Source organism: Lolium perenne, chromosome 4 (assembly GCF_019359855.2).
Source record: "Lolium perenne isolate Kyuss_39 chromosome 4, Kyuss_2.0, whole genome shotgun sequence".
Lineage (NCBI taxonomy): Eukaryota > Viridiplantae > Streptophyta > Magnoliopsida > Poales > Poaceae > Lolium > Lolium perenne.
In genome coordinates, this window is record NC_067247.2 from 60,577,328 (window position 1) to 60,601,036 (window position 23,709).

A 23,709-nucleotide genomic window follows, 5' to 3' on the forward strand; every position below is an offset into this window, starting at 1 on the left:
AGTACCCCTGTAATGTGTGTGTGCTGCCTTTTTTCTGAGGTAGCGTGGAGTTACGTTTTACTGGCGCACGTGTCATAAACATGTTGTTTATCGGCCTTCTGCCCTTTCATTGCAATTACAGGCTCTACTGGATCCCAGCGCGCTTCACACACAGACAGATCTCTACATCAGCCAGCAGCCACCAACCGAGCGACAGTGCCAGAAGCTAGTGGCTGAACCAGAATCGACGCTGCCACAATCTAGCGGCTGAATCGTGTTTCAGAACAGTCTAGTTGCTGACATTCATGGATTCGCTGCCAGAATTATTATGGTCGTGCGTCTCACACGAATCTCACAGATTCTGATCGCGCGTGAAGCTCAGGCACAAAGCCAAAACGAAAGATCCCGGTGTTGCAGGTAGAAGAGAACAGTACAGAGATACATAAAAGGTAGTACTCTACTAGATACATTCCTGCTGAAAATCATCCAGATTAGGACATGAAGAGGTGAAAGATTCTGTACGAAAGCAGGAGCAATAAGTCGCAGCTTCTGAGATTTTTTGTCACCACGAGGGAGAAGTCACCTGAGGAGACAACCAATCTTTATCACCATCCTGAAGCATGGCATGGAGGACCCATAGCTTCAGTAAGAACGCACAAAAAGTCGAACAGCAACACAGACCGAGAGCCATGCTTCTTTGGTCGAAAAGAACATTTTCTTGAAGAGCGCAAACCCAGGGATGCAAAATTCGGCAGACATTAAAAGACCCTACTATTGATAGTGGGAGGAAAGTCCACGCCCCCACACAATTCACACAAGTTAAAGTTCCACATTTTCTCTGGCAGCTCCTAAATGTTACAACACGCTTACACATTCTGCAGAAGACAACAAAATCACCCGTCCTTATGGGTTCTGCAGACCGGCCTGGTACAGTGCAGGTCCCTACGTTGCCTTTGTGAAGTGGGGATTGAGCAGCTTCGAAACTGTGAACCCGGTGAATGTGTCAACTTGGAATAGGTCCTTCAGCTTCTCGTCGCAGATTATTTTCCTCCGGTCAGAAGGATCCTTCAACACCAACAAAGGATGAAAGCAGCTAAGTTTTACGTAGCAGATTTGCTATAATCGTAGTATTCAAAATCAAATCATCTCTTCTGAAGATTTAATGGATGCATTTGAACATACAAAAGGCATGCCTGAGTTTTCAAAAAAAAAAAAAAATACAGATCCAATATGGTCCATCTTAATCAATGTCTCCATTTTGTCAAAATATTTCACCTACAGAAATTTTCAGTCTAGGACTTTGAAATTGATAAAACGAGGTGATAAAAAATGCACATTACGCCATACTATAATAATGATTGATTACATGTGTTACTGATTGAAAGTGTGCATGCTTAAATGAAGAGTTAGTCCTCACATCTATAGTAATACCAAAACAGTACCCAAGAACTACATGATTCTCGTGATTTTCAATGGCTGTTTGAAAAAGAAGCAAAAGCTCACAACAGATTATAAAGGGCAAGATTTATGTAGGTCTAGACATGTCATACATCCCAAGTATCCGCATTGTACAATAATAAGACGTGTAGTTACTTATTAGGCCTGAGGATGCAGGATAGCACTGCAGATATAAAGTTAACCAAATAATACAACAGATCTCAGTATCAGGTAAACATGGTAATCTGTAAGATTGTCTGTAAGCATTGCCTTGCGAATAGAATAAAGTAGAATCTATGTGGGCGGATGGTAGTGCGGTAACCGTAGGAGATCCAGATACTTGCTCAGGACTAGGGGAATAAGACATCATGTGCTTATGTATAACTTAGTAGTTGTTTTCAGGGTAATAACTGTTGTGAAGTGTACAAGTAGATTGCCTAGCCCTTTCTATCAGTTCGGACTTTTGGTTCAAGTGGCTAGTGCATGAAGCTTAACATGGTATCAGAGCCCCAGGTCTCAAGTTCAAATCCTGGCTTTCACATGGTTTTCGCAATTAAGCCTAAAAGTTGTTGGTGCCCCCCTCTTGGTTTTCGCAATTAAGCCTAAAAATTGTTGTTGCCCCCCTCTTTAGCCACCGATGATGCTGCTCTTCTTCTTTCACGTGTTGACTCTCTTCTCCAGTCACACGCGAGTGGGGGTGTTGTGAAGTGTACAAGTAGATTGCCTAGCCCTTTCCATCAGTTCGGACTTTTGGTTCAAGTGGCTAGTGCATGAAGCTTAACAATAACATCCATTTAGTAACATTATTTCTCTATTCATATGCCCGAGCACCGTTTGGCCATGACATCATGCATTTCGAGTCGCTCGACTAGTCCACAACTAGTCGATGAGTCGCAGCTGCGAGGTGGACTCAATGTCTCGATTCTGATTCACTCGAGTGACTCATTCAACTAGTCACGACTAACCTCGGCTAGTCCAGTTTTTTTCGTCAAATGACTCAAAATGACCCCACCTCTCTTTTTTTCCAATATTGCCTGGGAAATCAAGATCGAGCTGCCCAGTTCCCCCCATGAAACCCAAAATGAATCCTCACTCCTGCCGACCTAGACCTCTCCCTTGGTCAGCCCCGCCATGATCCTGCTGGCCGCGGCCGCTGCAAGCTCATGGCGCCGCCACATGTCCCTTCTGGCTCCTGATCTTCTCCTCCACCTGTTGCTGCTGCTCCGAGGCTCCTACACTGGTTGATGTGGGTGCTGATCTACTCCTCCCTCCGCTGGCTGCTGCTAGTCTGCTCCTCTGCTGGTGGCTGCCTCTCTTGCTGGTATGCTCCTCCACTGTCTGCTGCTGTTCCCAGGATCCTCCAACTCTCAACTATCAGTAATTATATACTATGGTATTTTCTAGTACCTATTGCTGAACTCGTGTCGACTAGTCACAACTAGTCTATGAGTCGCTACCCCATATCGACTCATCGACTCGTAATCCTTGCATGATGTATCCAAAAGTTACAGGCTAGATGACCTTAAACAGAAGTCAGTGCAAATAAAAACCACAAGACAACAATAACTACATAGGCCTTACCACACAGCTGAAAAATTTCCTACATGCAAAATCAAATGTGCCATGCTATCAACAAGTAGCTAAACCGCTGAGCAGTTCAAATTGATATTATCACAAGCATTAATGTGACATCCAGGAATAGAACATTTACCTGCAAGTTATTCGCTTTTATATAATCCCACATTCTCTTCACAACATCGGATCGTGATAACATACTCTCACCGGTGCCGATAAATCTTGCTAAATCTTCCGAAAGTTGAACGGGCGCAAGAAGGCCAGATGTAGACCCAGACCCAGAGGATCCACCTTTTTTCTTGTTTCCTGAAAAATGGACACTGTATCAACAGCCTTACAAGAACAAAAACTCACGCTGTAGAAAGTTAAGTAATTATTTTCTAACCTTCATTTCTGTCTCTCTTTTGAGGCTTCTCTTTGGGTTCTTTGGGTTCCGATCTCTTAGGTGAGACAGGACCTAAAAAAACACAGAAAATTAGAACTTCGGAGCTAGGTTAGGTGGGCAGCGATAATTTAGATGTATCCATATCAATGAGTGAAGGAGTCTAATTATGACACATGGAACCGCTACATCATTTAATCTTGTAGACATGTTAGATGGCAAAGGTCCTAACGTAGGTAATAAGCACAAGATGATTAAATAAATCAGCCAACATTTAGTCCCTGTAACAAGTTCCAAACAAACATAGGCCGAGTAAGGTTATACATTTATGATCATATAACTATCAACAGATACATTCTTATACACTGGGTCATACTTATACAGTTATACCACAATAAACAGCAGTTTTTCTTCCCCCTATCACAGCATGCAACTCTGTTAGCTGGGATCCACGCTAGGAGGGCAAAACAATTTTGCCATAGCATGATACACAATATTATGTTCTAGTACTGTCAGCAGTGATGAAAGCATTCTGTTAGTGCAACACATAAGTGAACATCAAAAATCAACTTAATGGAGTTAAATTTAAATACCTACTTGCAAACAGTATGTTTTAGATTGAGTTAGCATGCATATCTTTCTTTTAGCAGGCAAGCACGAGTATTCTATGATGCGATGGAAAATAAAATGGATGCCGTGTATCCCTTATAGTAATACACTAATTCCTCATGTTCACTGTACACATGTGTGTATGTCTTGCCGAGAGAGAGAGAGAGAGAGAGAGAGAGAGAGAGAGAGGGGAGAGAGAGACCCTCAGAATTCAATGGCCAGATATGCTTGGTCAAAGCTTTATTCATTTGGAACATATCGATTGAATCGACATTAAAGATCTTCTTCAATGCTTCATCGCACAGAATCTTCCTCCTATTGCTTGGGTCTTGCAAATTATGTTGTTTGATATATGCCCAAATCTTCTTGACAACCTGGGAAGTGCGCCATGAAATAAGACAAGAAATATTGAATGATCGACTAATCTATCATACATCTGATATGAGACTTAGAAGTGACAACAATAAGAAACTGAGGTTACCTCTGTCCTGGCTAACTCAGAGGCACCGACAAACTCTTGAAGTGCTGGGGAAATGCTACATAATTTAGTGAAGCCACCAGCCTTTTTCTTGCCATCAGCCAACCTATGACATCAATAAAATTCTTTTTTTTTAAGAACAAGACTATGGGAATGGTATGGCAATTTAGAAGTCCAAAACATTATCAACAAGAGAAGTCATGCAAATTTGTAACAGATTGTGAATCTTGAGTTGTCCACAATATTCCGTTCTAATCTGAATAACCATTGGATTCACCAATTTTTGACCGACTTACTACTAAACTTAAGTGTGAACTTCAATTAATTGTACTCCACATTGACTGGTCCATAACTCTAACATCTTAAGTAGCTAATTTCCACCTTTAAATTATATTCAGAGAAGTGAAATAAGAAGTTCACAACTTGAGCACCAATAATACGTAACTAGTATAAAGAGAAATATCACCAATAGTAAGAAAGTAACCGATACATCAAAACCCTGAAATGTACAACAACAACAGCAGCTCTAACATACCAACACAAATATAAGTGGATTATCCACCACAGAATTGATCAAAAGAGTACCAAAATATAAAACAAATAGGCACATGATAGCAGAAACGTTAATTGTCGGGTAATTGTGTTGATGTACACCATGGAGTATAAATGGATGTTGCTTCTCCTTATGTTCAGATGTACACCGGTGATGTATGCACCAACACACGCCCAGCACGCACACAGAAAATGCAACCAGAAAAATACCAACCAATTTTGAATGTCCCTAAATAGTTTAAGCGCAACCCTGGTGAGCATAAGTGCATCGTTTCAATACTTATTTGGGGGTATTATCCAAGCAACTAAAAAGAGTAGAATATTTACTTAATTTTAACAAAGATAAGCATTACAATATCACGTGCGTGAAACATCAAAATGTATGAAAGGTGGAAAAAAACAATTGCATTATCACCACCAGAAAGTTGCAGCTAATGACCCTGCAAGACTCACCGATACATCAGCCTCTAGCAAATCTAAGCATTAGACCAAATAACTTGCTGCGGCCGCAAACGAGCAAAATACAACAAATGCCGCCACAAAGTGTTCTATGCACATAACAACCAGAAAATGTAAGTCGCACATGAGGAACCTAGCAAACATCTACCATCCCAAGAAGAGGAGAAACCACCAAGAGGATTCAGAAAACCACGACAAGCTCAGCACGGTATTGGTCAACAGACACCTATGCAAATCAGGCTAAAAAAAACAGACCAAACGAATCTTGTCAGATCAAATCGAAAAGCAATACCCAATCCAAACAAAACCTTGCCAACCAATTGGTCCATAAACCAGACATTGTTTGTTTTTCCAGTGAGATACTAGCAGCAGCTTTATAGCGGTAAAAGCCTAAACAGAGGAAGGAGACTGCAGCCCCGGAACCCTCCAAGAATGTTCCTGAATCTTGGCTACTATTGGGACAAAAAGAAATAGCATGCGAGTGCACAGTGCTGCCACACACCCTGACAGATCGACAAATACAAGGCACCCAATGAACCCTAAACGAAGTAGCAAATGCGGAGAGATAAGACAGAGAGCGAAAGCCCCTCACCGCCGCTTCTTCTTCCGGCCGCCGTCTTCCTCTTCCTCCTCCTCTTCTTCCTCCTCTTCCTCCCCCTCCTCTGCCCCTTCCGCGCCACTGCCCTCTTCTCCTCCCTCGGCCTCCGGTATCACCTCCTCCGGATCCTCCTCCCCCTGTGCGGGTGCAACCCCATCCGCATCCTCCCGCTCGGCCTTGTCGGCGAACTCGGCGAGCAGGAGGTCGACCTGCTCCCGGAAGAAGGTCTTCTTGTCGGAGAGGTCGACCCCGAAGTCCTCCTCGAGGCGGCGGCGCAGGGCGCCGGTGGTGGTGGTGGTGAGGTCCGACTCCCGAAGCACCTCCCGGAGCCGCTCCACCAGCTCCGAGTCCGACACCATCGCCGCCTGGTCGGTCTGGGAGAGCGTGGGCGTGGCACGCCGGTGGGATGGAGGAGAGCCGAGGAGGGGCCTCGCTGCTTCGCTTTGGTTTCGGTTTTGCTTGGGCTCAAATGTGGGTTTTTTTTGCTCTAGGGGTGCTCTGGCCCAGATACACCCCTCCGTCACGTTTTTCCAGAGGCTTTCTTTGCCCTCTTTTCCTTCTTTCTGCCGTGGTGATGACACTATAGTGTGACGATCGTTGTTGCTGCTCAAGTGGACGTCAGAACAAAATGTTGATGTGGAAAGTGGTAATACTATGGACTTAGATTTATAAAATGATGTCTTAGATTTCTCTACATTCAGATGTATGTAGACACTATTTAGTGTATAGATACATCCAAATTTAGATAAATCTAAGACATCGTTTTATAAACGGAGTGAGTACTTGCGTTTACAATTTGTTTTCTAGTATCTCCGTTTAAGCCGTATCTAAATGTATTTTAGTTGTAGATATATCCGTATCTAGAAAAAAGTTGTTGAGTCACACATGACATTTTTAGCATGGAAAAAATATTCTATTTTAGACCCTGAACTTGTGAATCCCGATCTAAATTAAACCCTGGAGCTGTTTGTTACACTTGAAATCAACAATTCTAACCAGGTTACTGACAATGAAGTTCCATGTGTCAGCATTCATCTTCTTCCATTTTTTTCTTCACCGTAAGTCGCATTCTAATGTAGCATGGCCTATCTCGGCCACTTGAACTGTTTTGCTACCTGGTACCATTAGAGTTAGAATGTGTTATCCTAACAATGACATGTAAAATGTTCTCTGAGTTGGATAATAGAGAAGAAATAGCATATCTTCTCCTAGCTAGAACATTGTCTCTTATTAGAGCGACATAAGAACATCGACCCGGGCGTTTGGAACCTGGGTACGCGCGCACCCATTTACGAAAAATTCAAAAAATGCTATTTAAAAGTTTCAAAAAAATGTGAAGTAAAATTTTGCATGTACATATTATGTTGATACTTACTCGTGTGAGTTTTCACGAAAAAATACCATTGTGTGTGGCCTGCATAAAAATGACAAAATGTCCAAATGAGAATAGTGAATAGGAATTTTACTATTCACATGAATAGGAATTTGCATTTTGTCATTTTTGTGTAGGCCACACACAATGGTATTTTTCCGTGAAAACACACACGAGTAAGTATCAACATAATATATACATGCAAAAATTTACTTCATATTTTTTTGAAACTTTTAAATAGCATTTTTTGAACTTTTCGTAAATGGGTGCGCGCACACCCAGGTTCCATTCACCATTTCCGGACATAAGAATCATTATACAAGACATTTTATCTTAGCTACTATAGCATCACACAGTTAGCTTCTTTAACTTTAATGTATGCAAGATTTCTTCTGAATGGTCGGATAGTTACACTCTTTGGATAAGCCTCGGAGTCATCGAAATGTATCCCTTTTGTGAACCAATGAGCATAAGTATATTAAGATCAGTTCCTACTAAATTAAAAGTACACAAAATTTAACACATATTAACTTAAAAAATTACACGGATATTGCTAGTTGGACGTGACTGATGTCTTCTTTTTAACAGAACGAGGGGTGTCCATCTATGAAGTTTCTTTTGACAAGTTAAACATTGCGCCATTGTGTTTACCTTGTTTACAGGAAGTCATGTCTTACTGATTTCGGTATTTTACATAATTAATTAGACATATCTGTTAGGGCAATATGCTTGATGTATTATCAGGAGGCCAAAGACCACAATATATAGTACATGTACAGGTGTAAATATGCAAGAAGCCCCTTAACATGTGGGGAAACTACAATATACAGATATATACATCTAACACCCCGCCTCAAACTCATGGTGGATCGACAACACTGAGTTTGGAGAGTAAGAAATCATGCTGCGCTCGAGTCTGTGCCTTCGTAAAGAAATCCGCTAACTGCAAATCTGAAGGCACATAATGAACCGCAACAACATCATCATGCACCTGAGCACGTGTATAAAAAGCATCAACACCAATATGCTTGGTCAGCTCATGCTTGACCGGATCACGTGCAATACTGATAGCACATGTACTGTCAGACAAAAGTGGAGTGGGTGTCGTAACAGAGACCCCAAAATCTGCAAGCAACCATTCTAACCAGGTCACCTCAGCAATCAACAAAGTCATAGCCCGTAACTCAGCCTCAACACTCGAACGGGAAACTGCTACATGTTTCTTCGTCTTCCAAGCAACAAGCGAACCACCAAGAAACACACAGTAAGCAGAAAGTGAACGACGATCCGTAGGATCACTCGCCCACGTAGCATCCGAGTAGCACTGGAGCTGGAGAGAGCTTGTCGAGGGTGCTCCTCAGCAATGCCCTCCGATAGGGGCTTAGGGTTGATGGAATCCTGCAAGCTGACACGAGACATCGGTTTACAGACAAGCGGGGAGATCGATTTACCCAGGTTCGGGGCCCTCGATGAGGTAAAACCCTTACGTCCTACCTGTTTGTTCTTGATTATGATGATAATGGGTTACAATGGGGTGCTGAGTAGTTCGGCTGAGATCTCGTCGAGATAGCTAAGTACTAGGGTAACCTAGGTCTAGGCTTCTGTTGGCTAAGATCGCTAAGATTGATTGTATATCCCGACAGCCCCTCTCCTGGCCTTTATATAGGAGGCCAGGTCTCGAGAGGCCTAATCGAGTACGACTAGGTTTACAACAGATCTATTTCTAAACTTTCCTTGTTCAGCTTCTTCCGTGTCTTGTACTTCAAGAAATCTTCCGCCGCACCGTCCTAGCGGCCCACCTTGCCATCGAGTACTTCATGGGCCTCCAATTAAAAGATATAAGATAGGGCAACACTGGTTACCCGAAGGGTAATGCCCACGTCAGTAGCCCCCGAGTGTCTAGCCGAACATAGTTCGGGTAGAGACTAAAGCATGTCTTCTTCCGATGTCCTTCTCCTTAATCGTTCTTGTTTCCTTCTGTCTGCATCATCTTCTTTTATCGGGTGCGCGTCAGCGCTCCCGATGGGAGTAGCCCCCAAGTCTAGGTATGGATGCTTGCAATCCGTGCGTAGACTTAAGTTGCACTACTCGACCTTTTTTCTCTGCCGAAGTTTTTCTGCAAGTCTTCGTAGGCCATCTGATATATTTTCTTCATGCAAGGGATAATGAGTAACGTGCCCAGCTTTTGTTGGTTAACTGCCGACGGCAAAACAACGTTACCCTACACAGAATCAAGTCCCCAGGCATGACCCTGGAGTGCGAAAAAAGTTCTGTCGAGTGCGCGTCCAGCACTCCCGATGGGAGTACCCCCCGAGTCTGGGCACGGGCGCTTGCGTCCGGGTGCAGACTCGAGTCGAGTTTTTCCTTCGAGTCCTCATTCTGTCAAGTGCGCGTCCAGCGCTCCCGATGGGAGTAGCCCCCGAGTCTAAGTGCAGATGCTTTGGAATCTGTGCATAGACTCAAATTGACCATCCGATAGCTTTTCATTCCTTCGAATGTCTTCGACAGCGCCCATGATGTCATTGATGACGCGCCGCTGCCGTGGCTCGATTGACAAGACTTGACCTACCGGGCCCACCCTAGTTCTGCGCGGGCAGTTTTTAGGTTTTGACCAGTGCACGCGCAGCGACCGAGGCATTTCCTCGATTTTCGCGCGACGTGGGAATAATGGGCCGCCGGTTCCATCCCTTTTTCAAGCGCCACGTGTACAGCTAGATCCGCTCCACCTCCCACGACGCCTGTGGAGTTATGGCCATGATCTCACGCTAATTCTCATGGTATAAATAGAGGGCTCCCTTGTTTTTACTTTTTTACACCTCCTACTGCTCATCTTCTTCACCCATCCTTTCTTGCCTCCTGCATCCTTCCCCTCAAAAGCTTCAGACGCCATGGGCAAGAAGAAGGGTTCCAGCTCCTCGGACGCAGCCAAAGTTAGCCGTGACTGGAGCGCTTCCGCCATTTCCAACCGCGACATCAACAGACTGCGCGCCCTCGGCTTCATCTCCGCATCTGAAGATGACATTCGTCTTCCAGGTGCGGTTTCTCGCCCGAAGCCCCCGAAGGGTTTCACTGTCATGTTCGTCGCCTTTTTGTTCCGTGGTCTTTCACTTCCGGCCCACGAGTTCCTTCGCTCTCTTCTTTTCTTTTACGGGATCCAGCTCTGGCAGCTGACCCCAAATTCCATCGTCCATCTTTCTATCTTCATCACTGTTTGCGAGGCCTTCCTTGGCATTGACCCTCACTGGGGTCTTTGGAGGAAGATCTTCTACGTGAAGCGCCATAATGACAGCAATGGCCCCCCCGTCGTCGGTGGCGTTGGCTTTGTTGTTAGGAAGGAGGTCGATTACTTCGACTATCCAATGAAGGAGTCCGTTCAGGGCTGGCGCAACAAGTGGTTTTACCTGCGTGATCCCACAGTGCCTGGGCGACGCTCAAACCTTCCCCCTTTTGAAGATGTCTCGATAGCTAAGCCGAAGAAGTCCTGGCGAAACACCCTTTCTCCCGAAGAGAAGGTGGTAGCCGACAGGCTTTTCGACCAAGTCGTCGTTTTGAAGAATACGGGAGGCTTGATGATGTGCGGCACTGAAGTAGTTTCAGTGTTCCTGCAACGTCGAGTACAGCCACTGATGTCTCGTCCCCACCAATTGTGGCTCTACACCGGCAAAAGTGACAAATCCAGGGTTATTTCTGCCGACCTCTCGGCTGAAGAGCTCCGAGACGAAGTCCGTCGTCTGACGTGCCTCAGCATGAAGGATAACATTATCCTGACATCGGCTCGTCCTCCTTATGATCTTCACCATCTTCCAACTGAGGTAATCTTTCGTCGTCGTTTTCTTCTTGTTGTCGTTTCTATCTTTTACTGCGCTTTATAGACCCTTCTTCTCTCGACAGGCCCCCTCCGTTACTCAATGCTACCCTCCTCCACCCGAAAGTGGCGTGGTACCGGAGGACGATGATGACGATTCGGAGGAAACCGAGGATGCCCAACATGCCCTTGAGGACAGCGATGTCCAAGAGGAAGAAGCTGTCGAAGATGATACCTTCATCAGGAGCAGGCGTCGTAAGCAGATACACGACGATCTCATTACAACGGCTGAATCGAGTCCTAGCGGAGGAGATAATGATGCCAATGAAACTGCTTCGCCTCCTCCTACCAAGAAGAGTTCAACAAGTTTCTTCGCATACGAAGATGATCTGGAGCTGTGAGTATCTATATTCCTTTCCTGATTTATTTCCTATCATCTTGTATGCTAACCGTGCGCTGCACTTAAGCAGTTCTGATGATGATGATGAAGTTCCCCTTGCGAAGAGGGCCAGATTAGCCTCTGGGAGAGCGGCATCGGCTAAGGAATCAAACCCTTCTCCTGCCAAGTCGACGCCTCCGTCGCGAACGGGTGTAGAGAAGATTCCAGTGTCGAGAGTTATCCCTCCTGGCGATGCTCCCACTTCGTCGGTTGGTCGTGATCATGTAAGTGTTTATTTTGCCTTGTTTTTGCCGAATTTTCCTCATGTCGACTGAATCTCCCTGATTTTCCTTACGGAAGCCGGTTTACGCCACAGTCGATGCTGTGATTGATTTCGCCGGACAGTTTACCCGACTGGAGGCTAAAAACGTCCAGCTTCGGAAGACTGTCAAATCTTCGGCTGATCAGGTGCTGGAAGCCAACAGGCTCACCACCGATGCCAAGAAGGAAAACGTCTTGCTGAAGGAGGAGTTGACGAAGCTGAAGAAGCAAATGAAGGATGAGCAAGATGCCAGGCATGCGACAGCGGCTGTGGTTGATAAAAAGGAAGGTGTCCTCCGTGAATCCGTCAAAGATTTATTGGGTGAGGTTTATGACGCATAATTATCATTTCTGATACATCCTCTTTGGCTGCTGATCTTTCCCTTCTTTCAGAGGCCGCCGATATAGCCGTCACTCGATGCCATCAGCTTCGGGAGGACTCCACATCTGATGCCCTGTCGCTCGCTGCTGAGTCAAATGTCCAAGTCCTCGGGCTTCTGCAAAAGACTAGAGGAGCACTATCGAGGTTGTACTCAATGATCTTCCCGAAGCTGAAGCAGGACAAGACCCTTGGCGAGATGGCGGACGCTTTTCTTGTCGATTCTCCCGATCCCGTGGAGGTATTGAAACGCCGTTCTCGCCTGTTTGGGGCGGTTCTTACTTTTCAGCTTCTAATGGGCCACGGGATGGGATCTAGCCTGGAGGATTTGTCTAAGGCCTTGCCTGTGGATGACAAAAACCATGTGATCGACCTTGAACCCTTTAAAAGGTCGGCAGTAACTTGCGCCAACCGACTCCTGAAGTTGGTAGATGAAGCACAGGCTAACAGAACTTCCGAAGCTGCTCCTGAGTCGTCATCAGTGCCTCCCTGATCTTTTGCTTTAAAGACTTGTAATCGGGATTACTTGCACATTAATTTAGACCCGTTTTACTTCGGCTCTGTTGCCAGTTCGAAACGCTCTTTTCAATGTAATATATATGTCCAACGCTCCCGATGGGAGTTCCTCTTTTTTTTTATGTTAATGTTGGCCTGAGCTGGGGATTATACTGCAGATTCCGTCATCTTCTTCCCGTGCCGAGCCTTTTCCAAATCCTTCGAACAATGACGAATCAGACCTTGTTCGCCGCTTACGTGACCAATTGTCTTGTCTAAATAAGGACATTGCTTCTCTTCGGGCGATGGCGGCCTTGGTGAAGAAAAAGGGGGAGATAGCAACTGCTATCGAACAATATGCTCTCGATGGTCTTCATGTTGCTACCGAAAGTTTGGGCTGTGAGTATTAACCCATCCTTTGATTCCTGACGTAGCCTGAATGTTCTTTTAACTGACACTCGTTCCTTTCCAGTCGTAGCTTCGGATGCAACTGAGGTGAACAAGAAGATCCATGAAGAGGTCGAGGCGATGACTGACGTTGCGCACCCGAATCACGGTTTATGGCTACAGCGTCCGAAGGCTGTTGTCATGGCGAAGTTTAAGTATCGGGTGTGGAAGGCGCATTATTACTTTGATAAGTTCCACGCTCATCTCATGATGGTTTGGAACGCCTTGTTCCCTCTAGACCAAGCACCCGAAACCTTATCTGCCCTGTTCACTTGATTCAAGTCTCCCGAAAGGATTCGACTGTTGGTGCGGAAGGAACTCCTGGCTGGTGCTGAGCTTGCCTTTGCTTCAATATTGGCGTGCCATCCATCTTTAGACTTGGGAGCCGTGGCAAACACTGAGAGGAGCTTGGGTCAATATTATGATGCTGCTAGAGGTCCTGCTTACACCATTGTCTCTCGGATGGAGTCGTGCCTTGAGAAGGATCTGAAAGCCCACTGGGACCGGGGAGCCCGATCATGAATGTAATAACCTTATACCTGCATAAGATTGTTTTGTATGAATTTACTGCGTACGTTGCACGCTATGTTAGTTTGATTGATGTTTCATTGTCGAGGCCGGCTAAGTGATCAGTTCAACCTGCTCTCCCGATGACTTCATTGAATTATGCAATGTTATTGCGAAGCCTATATGTAAGTTTTGTGAGAGCGAGACCCATCGACTTAGTCGAGGGAATTAGATGCTTGGCTTCGTCACGCGGTGCACCGGTTTGAGCCTTATTTTGTGATAATGTAACCATCGACTGCAGCACTCGTGTATTTACTCGAGGCTTGGATTGGTTGTTTGTGTGCACCATTAATCTTAGCTCCCGTTGAGAGTGTTTAATTAATGACGCTATGTAAGCTTATTTTTAGGCCAGCGCTCCCGATGGGAGTAAGAGCCGATGGCGAGGCCCCATAAAGTATGTTCGGGTGATAGGGCCTGGAGCAAGAAAAAAGGTAGAGAACCTGATTAGAATTTTTATTCATAATGCAAAAGCAACCTTAAGGGCTGTCGAGTAATTAAAAACAATCGTATCCTATGTATAGAACCGTCGCAAGTGTGCGACGTTCCATGGATTCTCAACGTCTTTTCCGGAAGCTGGGTTTTTGAGCCGATAGGTGATACGCGTACAGCACGCGTCCGTTGGGAACCCCAAGAGGAAGGTGTGATGCGTACAGCGGCAAGTTTTCCCTCAGTATGAAACCAAGGTTTATCGAACCAGTAGGAGCCAAGAAGCACGTTGAAGGTTGATGGCGGCGAGATGTAGTGCGGCGCAACACCAGGGATTCCGGCGCCAACGTGGAACCTGCACAACACAACCAAAGTACTTTGCCCCAACGAAACAGTGAGGTTGTCAATCTCACCGGCTTGCTGTAACAAAGGATTAGATGTATAGTGTGGATGATGATTGTTTGCGTAAAAACAAGAGAACAAGATGTGCAAGAGATTGTATTTCAGTATAGAGAATTGGACCGGGGTCCACAGTTCACTAGAGGTGTCTCTCCCATAAGATAAACAACATGTTGGGTGAACAAATTAGAGTTGGGCAATTGACAAATAAAGAGGGCATGACCATGCACATACATATTATGATGAGTATTGTGAGATTTAATTGGGCATTACGACAAAGTACATAGACCGCTATCCAGCATGCATCTATGCCTAAAAAGTCCACCTTCAGGTTATCATCCGAACCCCCTCCAGTATTAAGTTGCTAACAACAGACAATTGCATTAAGTATTGCGCGTAATGTAATCGGTGACTATATCCTCGAACATAGCACTAATGTTTTATCCCTAGTGGCAACAGCACATCCATAATCTTAGAGATTTCTGTCACTTCCCCAGATTCACGGAGACATGAACCCACTATCGAGCATAAATACTCTCTCTTGGAGTTACAAGCATCTACTTGGCCAGAGCATCTACGAGTAACGGAGAGCATGCAAGATCATAAACAACACATAGACATAACTTTGATAATCAACATAACAAGTATTCTCTATTCATCGGATCCCAACAAACGCAACATATAGAATTACAGATAGATGATCTTGATCATGTTATGCAGCTCACAAGACCCGACAATTAAGCACAATGGGGAGAAGACAACCATCTAGCTACTGCTATGGACCCATAGTCCAGGGGTAGACTACTCACACATCACTCCGGAGGCGACCATGGCAGCGTAGAGTCCTCCGGGAGATGATTCCCCTCTCCGGCAGGGTGCCGGAGGCGATCTCCTGAATCCCCTGAGATGGGATTGGCGGCGGCGGCGTCTCTGTAAGGTTTTCCGTATCGTGGCTCTCGGTACTGGGGGTTTCGCGACGGAGGCTTTAAGTAGGCGGAAGGGCAGGTCAGGAGGCGGCACGAGGGGCCCACACCACAGGGCCGCGCGGCCAAGGGGGGGCCGCGCCGCCCTAGGGTGTGGCCACCTCGTGGCCCCACTTCGTCTCCTCTTCGGTCTTCTGGAAGCTTCGTGGCAAAATAGGACCCTGGGCGTTGATTTCGTCCAATTCCGAGAATATTTCGTTACTAGGATTTCTGAAACCAAAAACAGCAGAAACAAAGAATCGGCTCTTCGGCATCTTGTTAATAGGTTAGTTCCAGAAAATGCACGAATATGACATAAAGTGTGCATAAAACATGTAGATATCATCAATAATGTGGCATGGAACATAAGAAATTATCGATATGTCGGAGACGTATCAATAGGCTCCTCCTGGTATCACTTCGGTGACGATATATGGTCCTTCCCATGGGGATTCGAGCTTCAAGGGTCTCTCTTGCTTCAGCCGAAGTACCATATCTCCGACATTAAAGCTTCGACTGCGTATTCGTCGGCTGTGATAATTTCTCAGCGCCTGCTGGTATACCGTCGTTCTTGCCAAGGCGATGTCCCGCGCCTCGTCGAGGAGGTCCACAGCGTCCTGCAGCGCGATATTGGAAGAAGACTCCGTGTATGTTGTCACCCGAGGTGCTTCAAACCGAACGTCGGCTGGCAGGACTGCCTCGGCTCCATGCACCAAGAAGAATGGGGTGTACTGAGTCGACCTGTTGGGTGTAGTGCGCAAACTCCAGAGTACGGATGGCAGTTCTTCGACCCAAGCTCCAGCTGCACCTGTAAGGCGTTTCTTGAGGCCATCCCCTATGAGACCGTTGATCCTTTCCACCTGGCCATTGGTCTGTGGGTGGGCCACTGATGCAAACTTTAGTTTGATTCCTCCGTCATCGCAGAATTTTCGAAATTCTTTGGAGTCGAAGTTGGTTCCGTTGTCTGTGACGATACTATGAGTCATACCAAATCGACATGTTATTCCCCTGAAGAATTGTACTGCTGTTTTTGCTTTCTGGTTTCGCACCGGTACTGCCTCGATCCACTTTGTAAATTTGTCGACTGCGACCAATAGATACGTGTGTCCTCCAGGCGATGATCTTGGCAGTGGTCCAACTTGGTCGAGTCCCCATTGGGCGAACGGCCATGCCAGAGGTATCGTCATCAGGTCTGTGGCAGGGGCGTGTGGTTTTGGTGAAAATCGCTGACAGGGATCGCACTTCATGACCAGATCTCGAGCATCCGATGCTGCTATTGGCCAGTAAAATCCCGCTCTGAAGGCCTTTGCTACGAGGGCCCTGCTTCCTGCGTGATGCCCGCAAGTTCCTTCATGTATCTCGCGCAACAATGCTTTTCCGTCATCAATGGCAATGCACCTTTGGAAAATACCGGAAATGCTGCGTTTGTAAAGTTCACCATTTACTATGGTGAAGGCTTTCGATCGTCTAACGATTCGCCTTGCTTCTATCGGGTCCTCAGGTAATTCCTGCTTTGTTAGATACGCTAGGAACGGCTTGGTCCACAGTGGTTCGAGGAGGAGGACTTGTTCGGCAGGGGGAGTTGGAGATTCTTCGGCAGCTTGCTGCGAGCTCGCCTTTAATTCATCAGCCGATTGTTCGGGAGGTACCGACGCCTTCTCTTTTATTGATCGTTGAGTGATCACTTCGTAAAACACTCCGTCTGGGATAGGGGAGCACATGGACCCGATGTTTGCCAAAGTATCGGCTTCCTCATTGCTGGCTCTGCCGACATGTTTGAGCTCACATCCTTCGAATTTAGCTTTCATATTTTGATACAGCTGCCGATAGGCGATCATGTTGTCGCTGACCGCGTCGCACAAGTTCATCGACTGCTGCACCACCAAGTTTGAGTCCCCGTAAATTTCCAGACGAGTTGCCCCGCATGCCTTTGCCATCTTCATCCCGTGCAGCAGTGCTTCGTATTCTGCTTCATTGTTCGTCGGCAGCGAGAAATTCATACGTAGTATGTACTTCATCTTATCTCCCTGCGGTGATATCAGCACCACTCCTGCGCCTGTGCTTCGCTTCAACCCGTCGAAGTACATTATCCACGATCCCGACATGTCGGGTGCCGCTGGTGTCTGGGATTGGATCCAGTCTGCCACAAAATCTGGGAGGATTTGGGATTTTATAGCTGTCCGGTTAACGTAAGTTATGTCGTGTGGCGCTATCTCGATAGCCCATTGGGACACTCGACCTGTGGCCTCTGGATTGGTCATTATGTTCTTCAACGGTGCTTCGCTTACGACGACAATCGGGTGCTCTGTGAAGTAGTGCCGTAACTTTCGGGCTGATCTCCACACTGCGTACGCTAGCTTCTGATGATGAGGGTACCTCTGTCTTGCGGGTGTGAGCACTTCACTGAGATAGTAAACGGGCCTCTGCATGCCATGAACTCTCCCCGCTTCTTCCCGTTCGACGACCAAGACGCTGCTGAAGACTTGGGTTGTCGCAGCTATATACATGAGCAGTGTTTCCTTCTCACGGGGGGTTACAAGGACTGGAGATGTCGACAAGATTTTCTTCAGATTGTCGAAGGATTCCTGCGCCTCTTTTGTCCACTCGAACTTTTCAGATTTTTTCATCAAATTGTAGAAGGGCAAAGCTTTTTCCCCTAGCTTGGCGATGAACCTGCTGAGCGCTGCTAATCGTCCTGCCAGTTGCTGCACTTGGTGCAGATTCTTTGGCGGCTCCATGTCGAGAATAGCTTTGATTTTCGAAGGGTTGGCTTCGATCCCCCTGGCCGAGATGAAGTACCCTAGCACCTGCCCCCTGGTACTCCGAAGAAGCATTTTTTGGGATTCAACTTGATTTTATACTTGTCTAAGTTATCAAAAGTCTCCCGCAGATCATCGACGAGGGTGGCAGTGTGCTTTGTTTTCACCACGATATCGTCAATATAGACTTCGATGTTTCTCCCGATCTGCTCTCCAAGGCAAGCTTGCATACAACATTGGTAAGTTGCTCCTGCGTTTTTCAACCCGAAGGTCATGACGTTGTAATAGAAAACGCCGTGTGGGGTGATGAATGCGGTCAGCTCCTGGTCTTCTTTCTTCAGTTTGATCTGATTATATCCGGAGTATGCATCAAGGAAGGAGAGGCGGTCGCATCCGGCTATGGAATCGACTATCTGGTCAATTCGAGGCAGCGGGAAGTGGTCTTTCGGACAGTGTTTGTTGAGGCTAGTGCAATCGATACACATACGCAGAGCGGTGGTGTCCTTTTTGGGCACCATGACAGGGTTGGCCACCCACTCTGATTCCTTGAGCTCTCGGATAAATCCTGCTTTACGGAGTCGATTGATTTCCTCACCAATTGCTATCCTCTTCGGTTCAGAAAATCGACGCATTGACTGCTGCACTGGTTTGGCTGTCGAGTCAACATTAAGGGCGTGCTCAGCGAGTTCCCTGGGGATACCTGGCATGTCGGATGGCTCCCATGCAAATATCTCCCAGCGCTCACGGAGGAACTCGATGAGCGCGCCTTCCTATGCGACCGTAAGATCAGCCGATATATTGACCGTTTTCTTCGGGTCAGTGGGATGCACCTGCAGCTTCTTGGCTTCCTTCGTAGCATCAAACTCGTCGGATCTTACGTTTCGGTTGTCGGCTGGTGGCTGCGTATGATCTATGGCAGCGTCGATCGCATTGAGTTCTTCCTTGGCATCGAACTTCGAGGCAATCTTCTGGAACTCCCTGTCACAGGTGTCTGATCGAGAAAAACTCCCATGAATGGTTATTGGGGTCCTGTTGTTGCCTGGCATCTTCAGTTTTAGGTACGCATAATGAGGTACGGCCATAAATTTAGCAAACGCGGGCCTGCCGAGGATGGCGTGATATTGAGACTCCCAGTCGACTACTTCGAACTCGATCTTTTATTTCCTGAAATTGGTGGGCGTACCGAAGACTTCGTCCAATGACGTTTTTCCGAGAGAATAAGCGGGTCGAGTCGGTATAATGCCATGGAATCATGTGTCAGATTCTCTTAGCATATCGACTGTTAAACCCATTGCTCTCATTGTGTTGGCGAATAGTAGGTTTAAGCCGCTTCCTCCATCCATGAATACTTTGCTCATGTTGTACCCTCCAATCTGCGCCTCAAGGACAAGGGCTGCATGACCTGGTCTAGGGACGACTTTCGGGTGGTCTGTCCTGTTGAAGGAGATACTTTGTTCCGACCAGTCGATGAATTCGGGTGTGTCAACCATAGCAACTTCCGCATACTTCACTTCTCGCGAGAATTTCTTGATTTCCCTTTTTGAAAAGCTGGTTTTATGGATCATGTTGACCTGCCCGCGCGGTTCTGGGAATATCTCGGCTGGTACATACTCGTCCTTTTCCATCGGTTCGTACGGCTCTGGTACATACGGTTCTGGCTGATAGCTGTAAGATCTTGCTCTCTTCTCCATTATGTGAACTCTTGATATAGCTTCGCTCCTGAGATCATCACAGAACTGTCGAATCTCCAGGAAGTGTCGGCAGTTCCTTAACAGGTGACTGGATTTCTCTCGACCGTCCTTTGGATCGATGTAGGAGTGGAGGTAGCATGGCGCATCGAGTTGTTCTGTGGCCGATAAGTGCGGTGAACGAGCGCGGCCATGGATCGGTTGCACGTCCTCCTGCCCTCGTTCGGACTGGCGTGGGTGAGGCGCTGTACGTTCTTCTTCTCCATGGTGCAAGTCCCTTCGCCTCCTCTTTCGCCCCGTTGTGAGGTCAAAACTTCCTCGGCTGCCTCTTTGCGCGTTTCTGGACGGGATTTCCAAAGTCGCTGTCGGGGTGTCATCTGCCGAAACTGAGGGCCCCGAACCGGATGTATTTGTCCTGGGGAGGCGAAGAAAGCCCCCGGAGTCGATGATGAAGTGAACGCCTCCAAAAGTGGCGGTCATGTCGTCGCACGATTCTGCAGGGATCAAGTGCGGCGGCTTGAGGTGTGGTACGAACTCGAAGGATCCGCAGCGAATCGGGTCCTGGGGATCCGGAGGTGTTGGTGACTCGAGCACGAATGCTGCAGATATGACTGGTATCGCCGATGCCCTGCCTTGTGCCGACAGGGTTCCCACAGACGGCGCCAATTGTCGAGGGTGCTCCTCGGCAATGCCCTCCGATAGGGGCTTAGGGTTGATGGAATCCTGCAAGCTGACACGAGACATCGGTTCACACACAAGCGCGGAGAGCGATTTACCCAGGTTCGGGGCCCTCGATGAGGTAAAACCCTTACGTCATGCCTGTCTGTTCTTGATTATGATGATAATGGGTTACAATGGGGTGCCGAGTAGTTCGGCTGAGATCTCGTCGAGATAGCTAAGTACTAGGGTAACCTAGGTCTAGGCTTCTGTTGGCTAAGATCGCTAAGATTGATTGTATATCCCGACAGCCCCTCTCCTGGCCTTTATATAGGAGGCCAGGTCTCGAGAGGCCTAATCGAGTACGACTAGGTTTACAACAGATCTATTTCTAAACTTTCCTTGTTCGGCTTCTTCCGTGTCTTGTACTTCAAGAAATCTTCCGCCGCACCGTCCTAGCGGCCCACCTTGCCATCGAGTACTTCATGGGCCTCCAATTAAGAGATATAAGATAGGGCAACACTGGTTACCCGAAGGGTAATGCCCACGTCAGAGCTGGAGCGGGTAAAGAAAAGGCGACGAGTGATCGTGCCACGAAGGTAACGAAGAACACGGAGGAGATGACTGTAGTGAATAGTGGTAGGAGCTGAGACAAACTTACTCAGAATATGAACATGATAAGAAATATCAGGACGAGTGACAGCAAGATAAACAAGACTCCCAACAAGATGGTGATAACGGGTGGGATCAGGAAGAGGATCACCATCAGTAGGACGAAGCTTAACACTAAGCTCCATAGGAGTATCAACCGTGCGCTCATCCCCAAGAGCAGCACGAGCAAGAAGATCCTGAATGTACTTTCCTGAGAGATAGAAAAGCCATCAGAAGTGGAGGAAACCTCAATGCCAAGAAAATAGTGAAGAGGACCAAGATCAGTCATAAGAAACTGATCTCGAAGACGAGCCTTGACAAAGGCAATATACTCAGGATCATCACCAGTAATGATCATATCATCAACATAGAGAAGAAGAAGAGTACGTCCACGAGGAGAAGTGTGAACGAAAAGTGCTGGATCATGAAGACTAGGAGAGAAACCAGCAGCAATCACCACAGAGGCGAAGCGCTCAAACCAGGCACGAGGGGCCTGTTTGAGACCATAGAGAGAACGTTGAAGACGACAAACCATCCTATCGGGAACAGAATACCTAGGAGGAGGCTGCATGTAAACCTCCTCACTCAACTCGCCATTAAGAAAAGCATTCTGAACATCAAGCTGGGACACAGACCAGCGGCGATCAGAAGCAACAGCAAGAAGGGTACGCACAGTGGTCATATGAGCCACATGGGCAAAAGTCTCATCATAGTCACGGTCGTGCTCCTGCTGAAAGCCACGGGCCACAAGACGCGCTTTATAGCGCTCAAGAGATCCATCAGAGCGAGTCTTAATTTTATAGACCCACTTACACGTGATAGGAAGAACACCAGAAGGGGGAGAAACAAGATCCCAAGTGCTAGTGTGCTCAAGCGCAGCGATCTCCTCAGCCATGGCAAGCTGCCATTCAGGATGACGCTCGACATCCCGATAAGAAGTCGGCTCGGAAAACGACAGAGAGACCATATTGACTAGGAGAGTAACGGGCTGGAGCACAACGCTGACGAACAGGCCGTGAAGGGGGAAGCTCATCGGCAGAGGACAACTCATCAGAAGAAGAGGAACAAGGGACAACATCGGAAGGATCCGAAGCCGGAGAACGAGGAGTACTAGGTGGACTAGACGGATGAGAGGATGGCGCCAAAGGGGGCGCATCAGAACTAGGAGGGGGAGGAGAAGGGACAGCAGGGGGTGCATCCGGAAAAAGAAGAAAATAGATATCATCCACCGGGTAAGTACCCGAGGTGGGGCGAGGATAGAAGGGACGTGTCTCATCAAACATGACGTCACGAGAGATGCGCATTCGACGACCAACAGGGTCCCAACAGCGATAGCCCTTATGCTCATCACTGTATCCGAGAAAAACACACTCAACAGACTGAGTGGTCAGTTTGGTGCGTTCGCGAGAAGGGAGAAGAACATAGCAAACACAACCAAATAAACGAAGAGTCGAGTAATCTGGAGAGCTACCAGAAAGACGCATGAGAGGAATACCACCTTGAAGGGCAGCAGAAGGCTGAATGTTAATGAGGTAAGTCGACGTAGCGACAGCCTCAGCCCAGAAATGCGGCGGAAGAGATGAAGCAATCATCATAGCACGGGTAGTCTCAAGAATATGACGATGCTTATGCTCGGCGACACCATTTTGAGCATGGGCGCCGGGACACGAGAACTGGGCAAGGGTGCCCTGCTCAGCAAGAACACCACGCAGGTGCTGGGAGATATACTCTCCTGCAAAATCAGCACGAAACACACGAATAGGCGTGGAATACTGAGTACGAACCATGGCTGCAAAACGCTGATAAATAGAGAGCACCTCACTGCGAGAGTGCATAAGAAACAACCAGGTGTACCACAAAAAATCATCAATAAACAAAATATAGTATCGATGACCCCCTTTCGAAGGAAACGGAGCCGGACCCCAAACATCCGAATGAACTAAATCAAAAGGTCGTTGAGATACAGACGCACTAGTAGGATAGGGAAGGTGAATATGTTTGCCTAACCTACAACCCTGACACGAATGCAAAGACACGTCTCCTGAGATAGACCCCAGAAGACCACTACGAACTAATGACGATAAACGGGAGCCACAGAGGTGACCCAGCCGATGATGCCTGATATGTCTCAAACGTATCTATAATTTCTTATGTTCCATGCTACTTTTATGATGATACTCACTTGTTTTATACACATTATATGTCATTATTATGCATTTTCCGGCACTAACCTATTGACGAGATGCCGAAGAGCCAGTTGTTGTTTTCTGCTGTTTTTGGTTTCAGAAATCCTACAAAGGAAATATTCTCGGAATTGGACGAAATCAATGCCC

The 23,709-nt window shown here is 46.9% G+C and overlaps 1 protein-coding gene across 1 annotated transcript; it reads right to left on the reverse strand.

The window, feature by feature from the left end:
- Window positions 1-733: 733 nt before the first annotated feature.
- Window positions 734-6,549, reverse strand: LOC127292698 (uncharacterized). Its single transcript, XM_051322145.2, has 6 exons — window positions 6,064-6,549; window positions 4,464-4,566; window positions 4,185-4,356; window positions 3,377-3,448; window positions 3,128-3,297; window positions 734-1,044 (listed from the first exon to the last, which is right to left on the reverse strand). The coding sequence occupies exons 1-6, from the start codon at window positions 6,426-6,428 to the stop codon at window positions 922-924; spliced, it is 1,005 nt and encodes a 334-aa protein (XP_051178105.1). The 5' UTR covers window positions 6,429-6,549; the 3' UTR covers window positions 734-921.
- Window positions 6,550-23,709: the final 17,160 nt, after the last annotated feature.

Excerpts from the sequence above, each read along its gene's own strand:
- LOC127292698 (XM_051322145.2), bottom strand. The coding sequence starts at position 6,428 with ATGGTGTCGGACTCGGAGCTGGTGGAGCGGCTCCGGGAGGTGCTTCGG. Across the intron at positions 4,567-6,063 it reads GGCCGGAAGAAGAAGCGGCG|GTTGGCTGATGGCAAGAAAA; the intron begins GTGAGGGGCTTT and ends TTGATGTCATAG. Across the intron at positions 3,298-3,376 it reads AAAGAGAGACAGAAATGAAG|GAAACAAGAAAAAAGGTGGA; the intron begins GTTAGAAAATAA and ends TCCATTTTTCAG.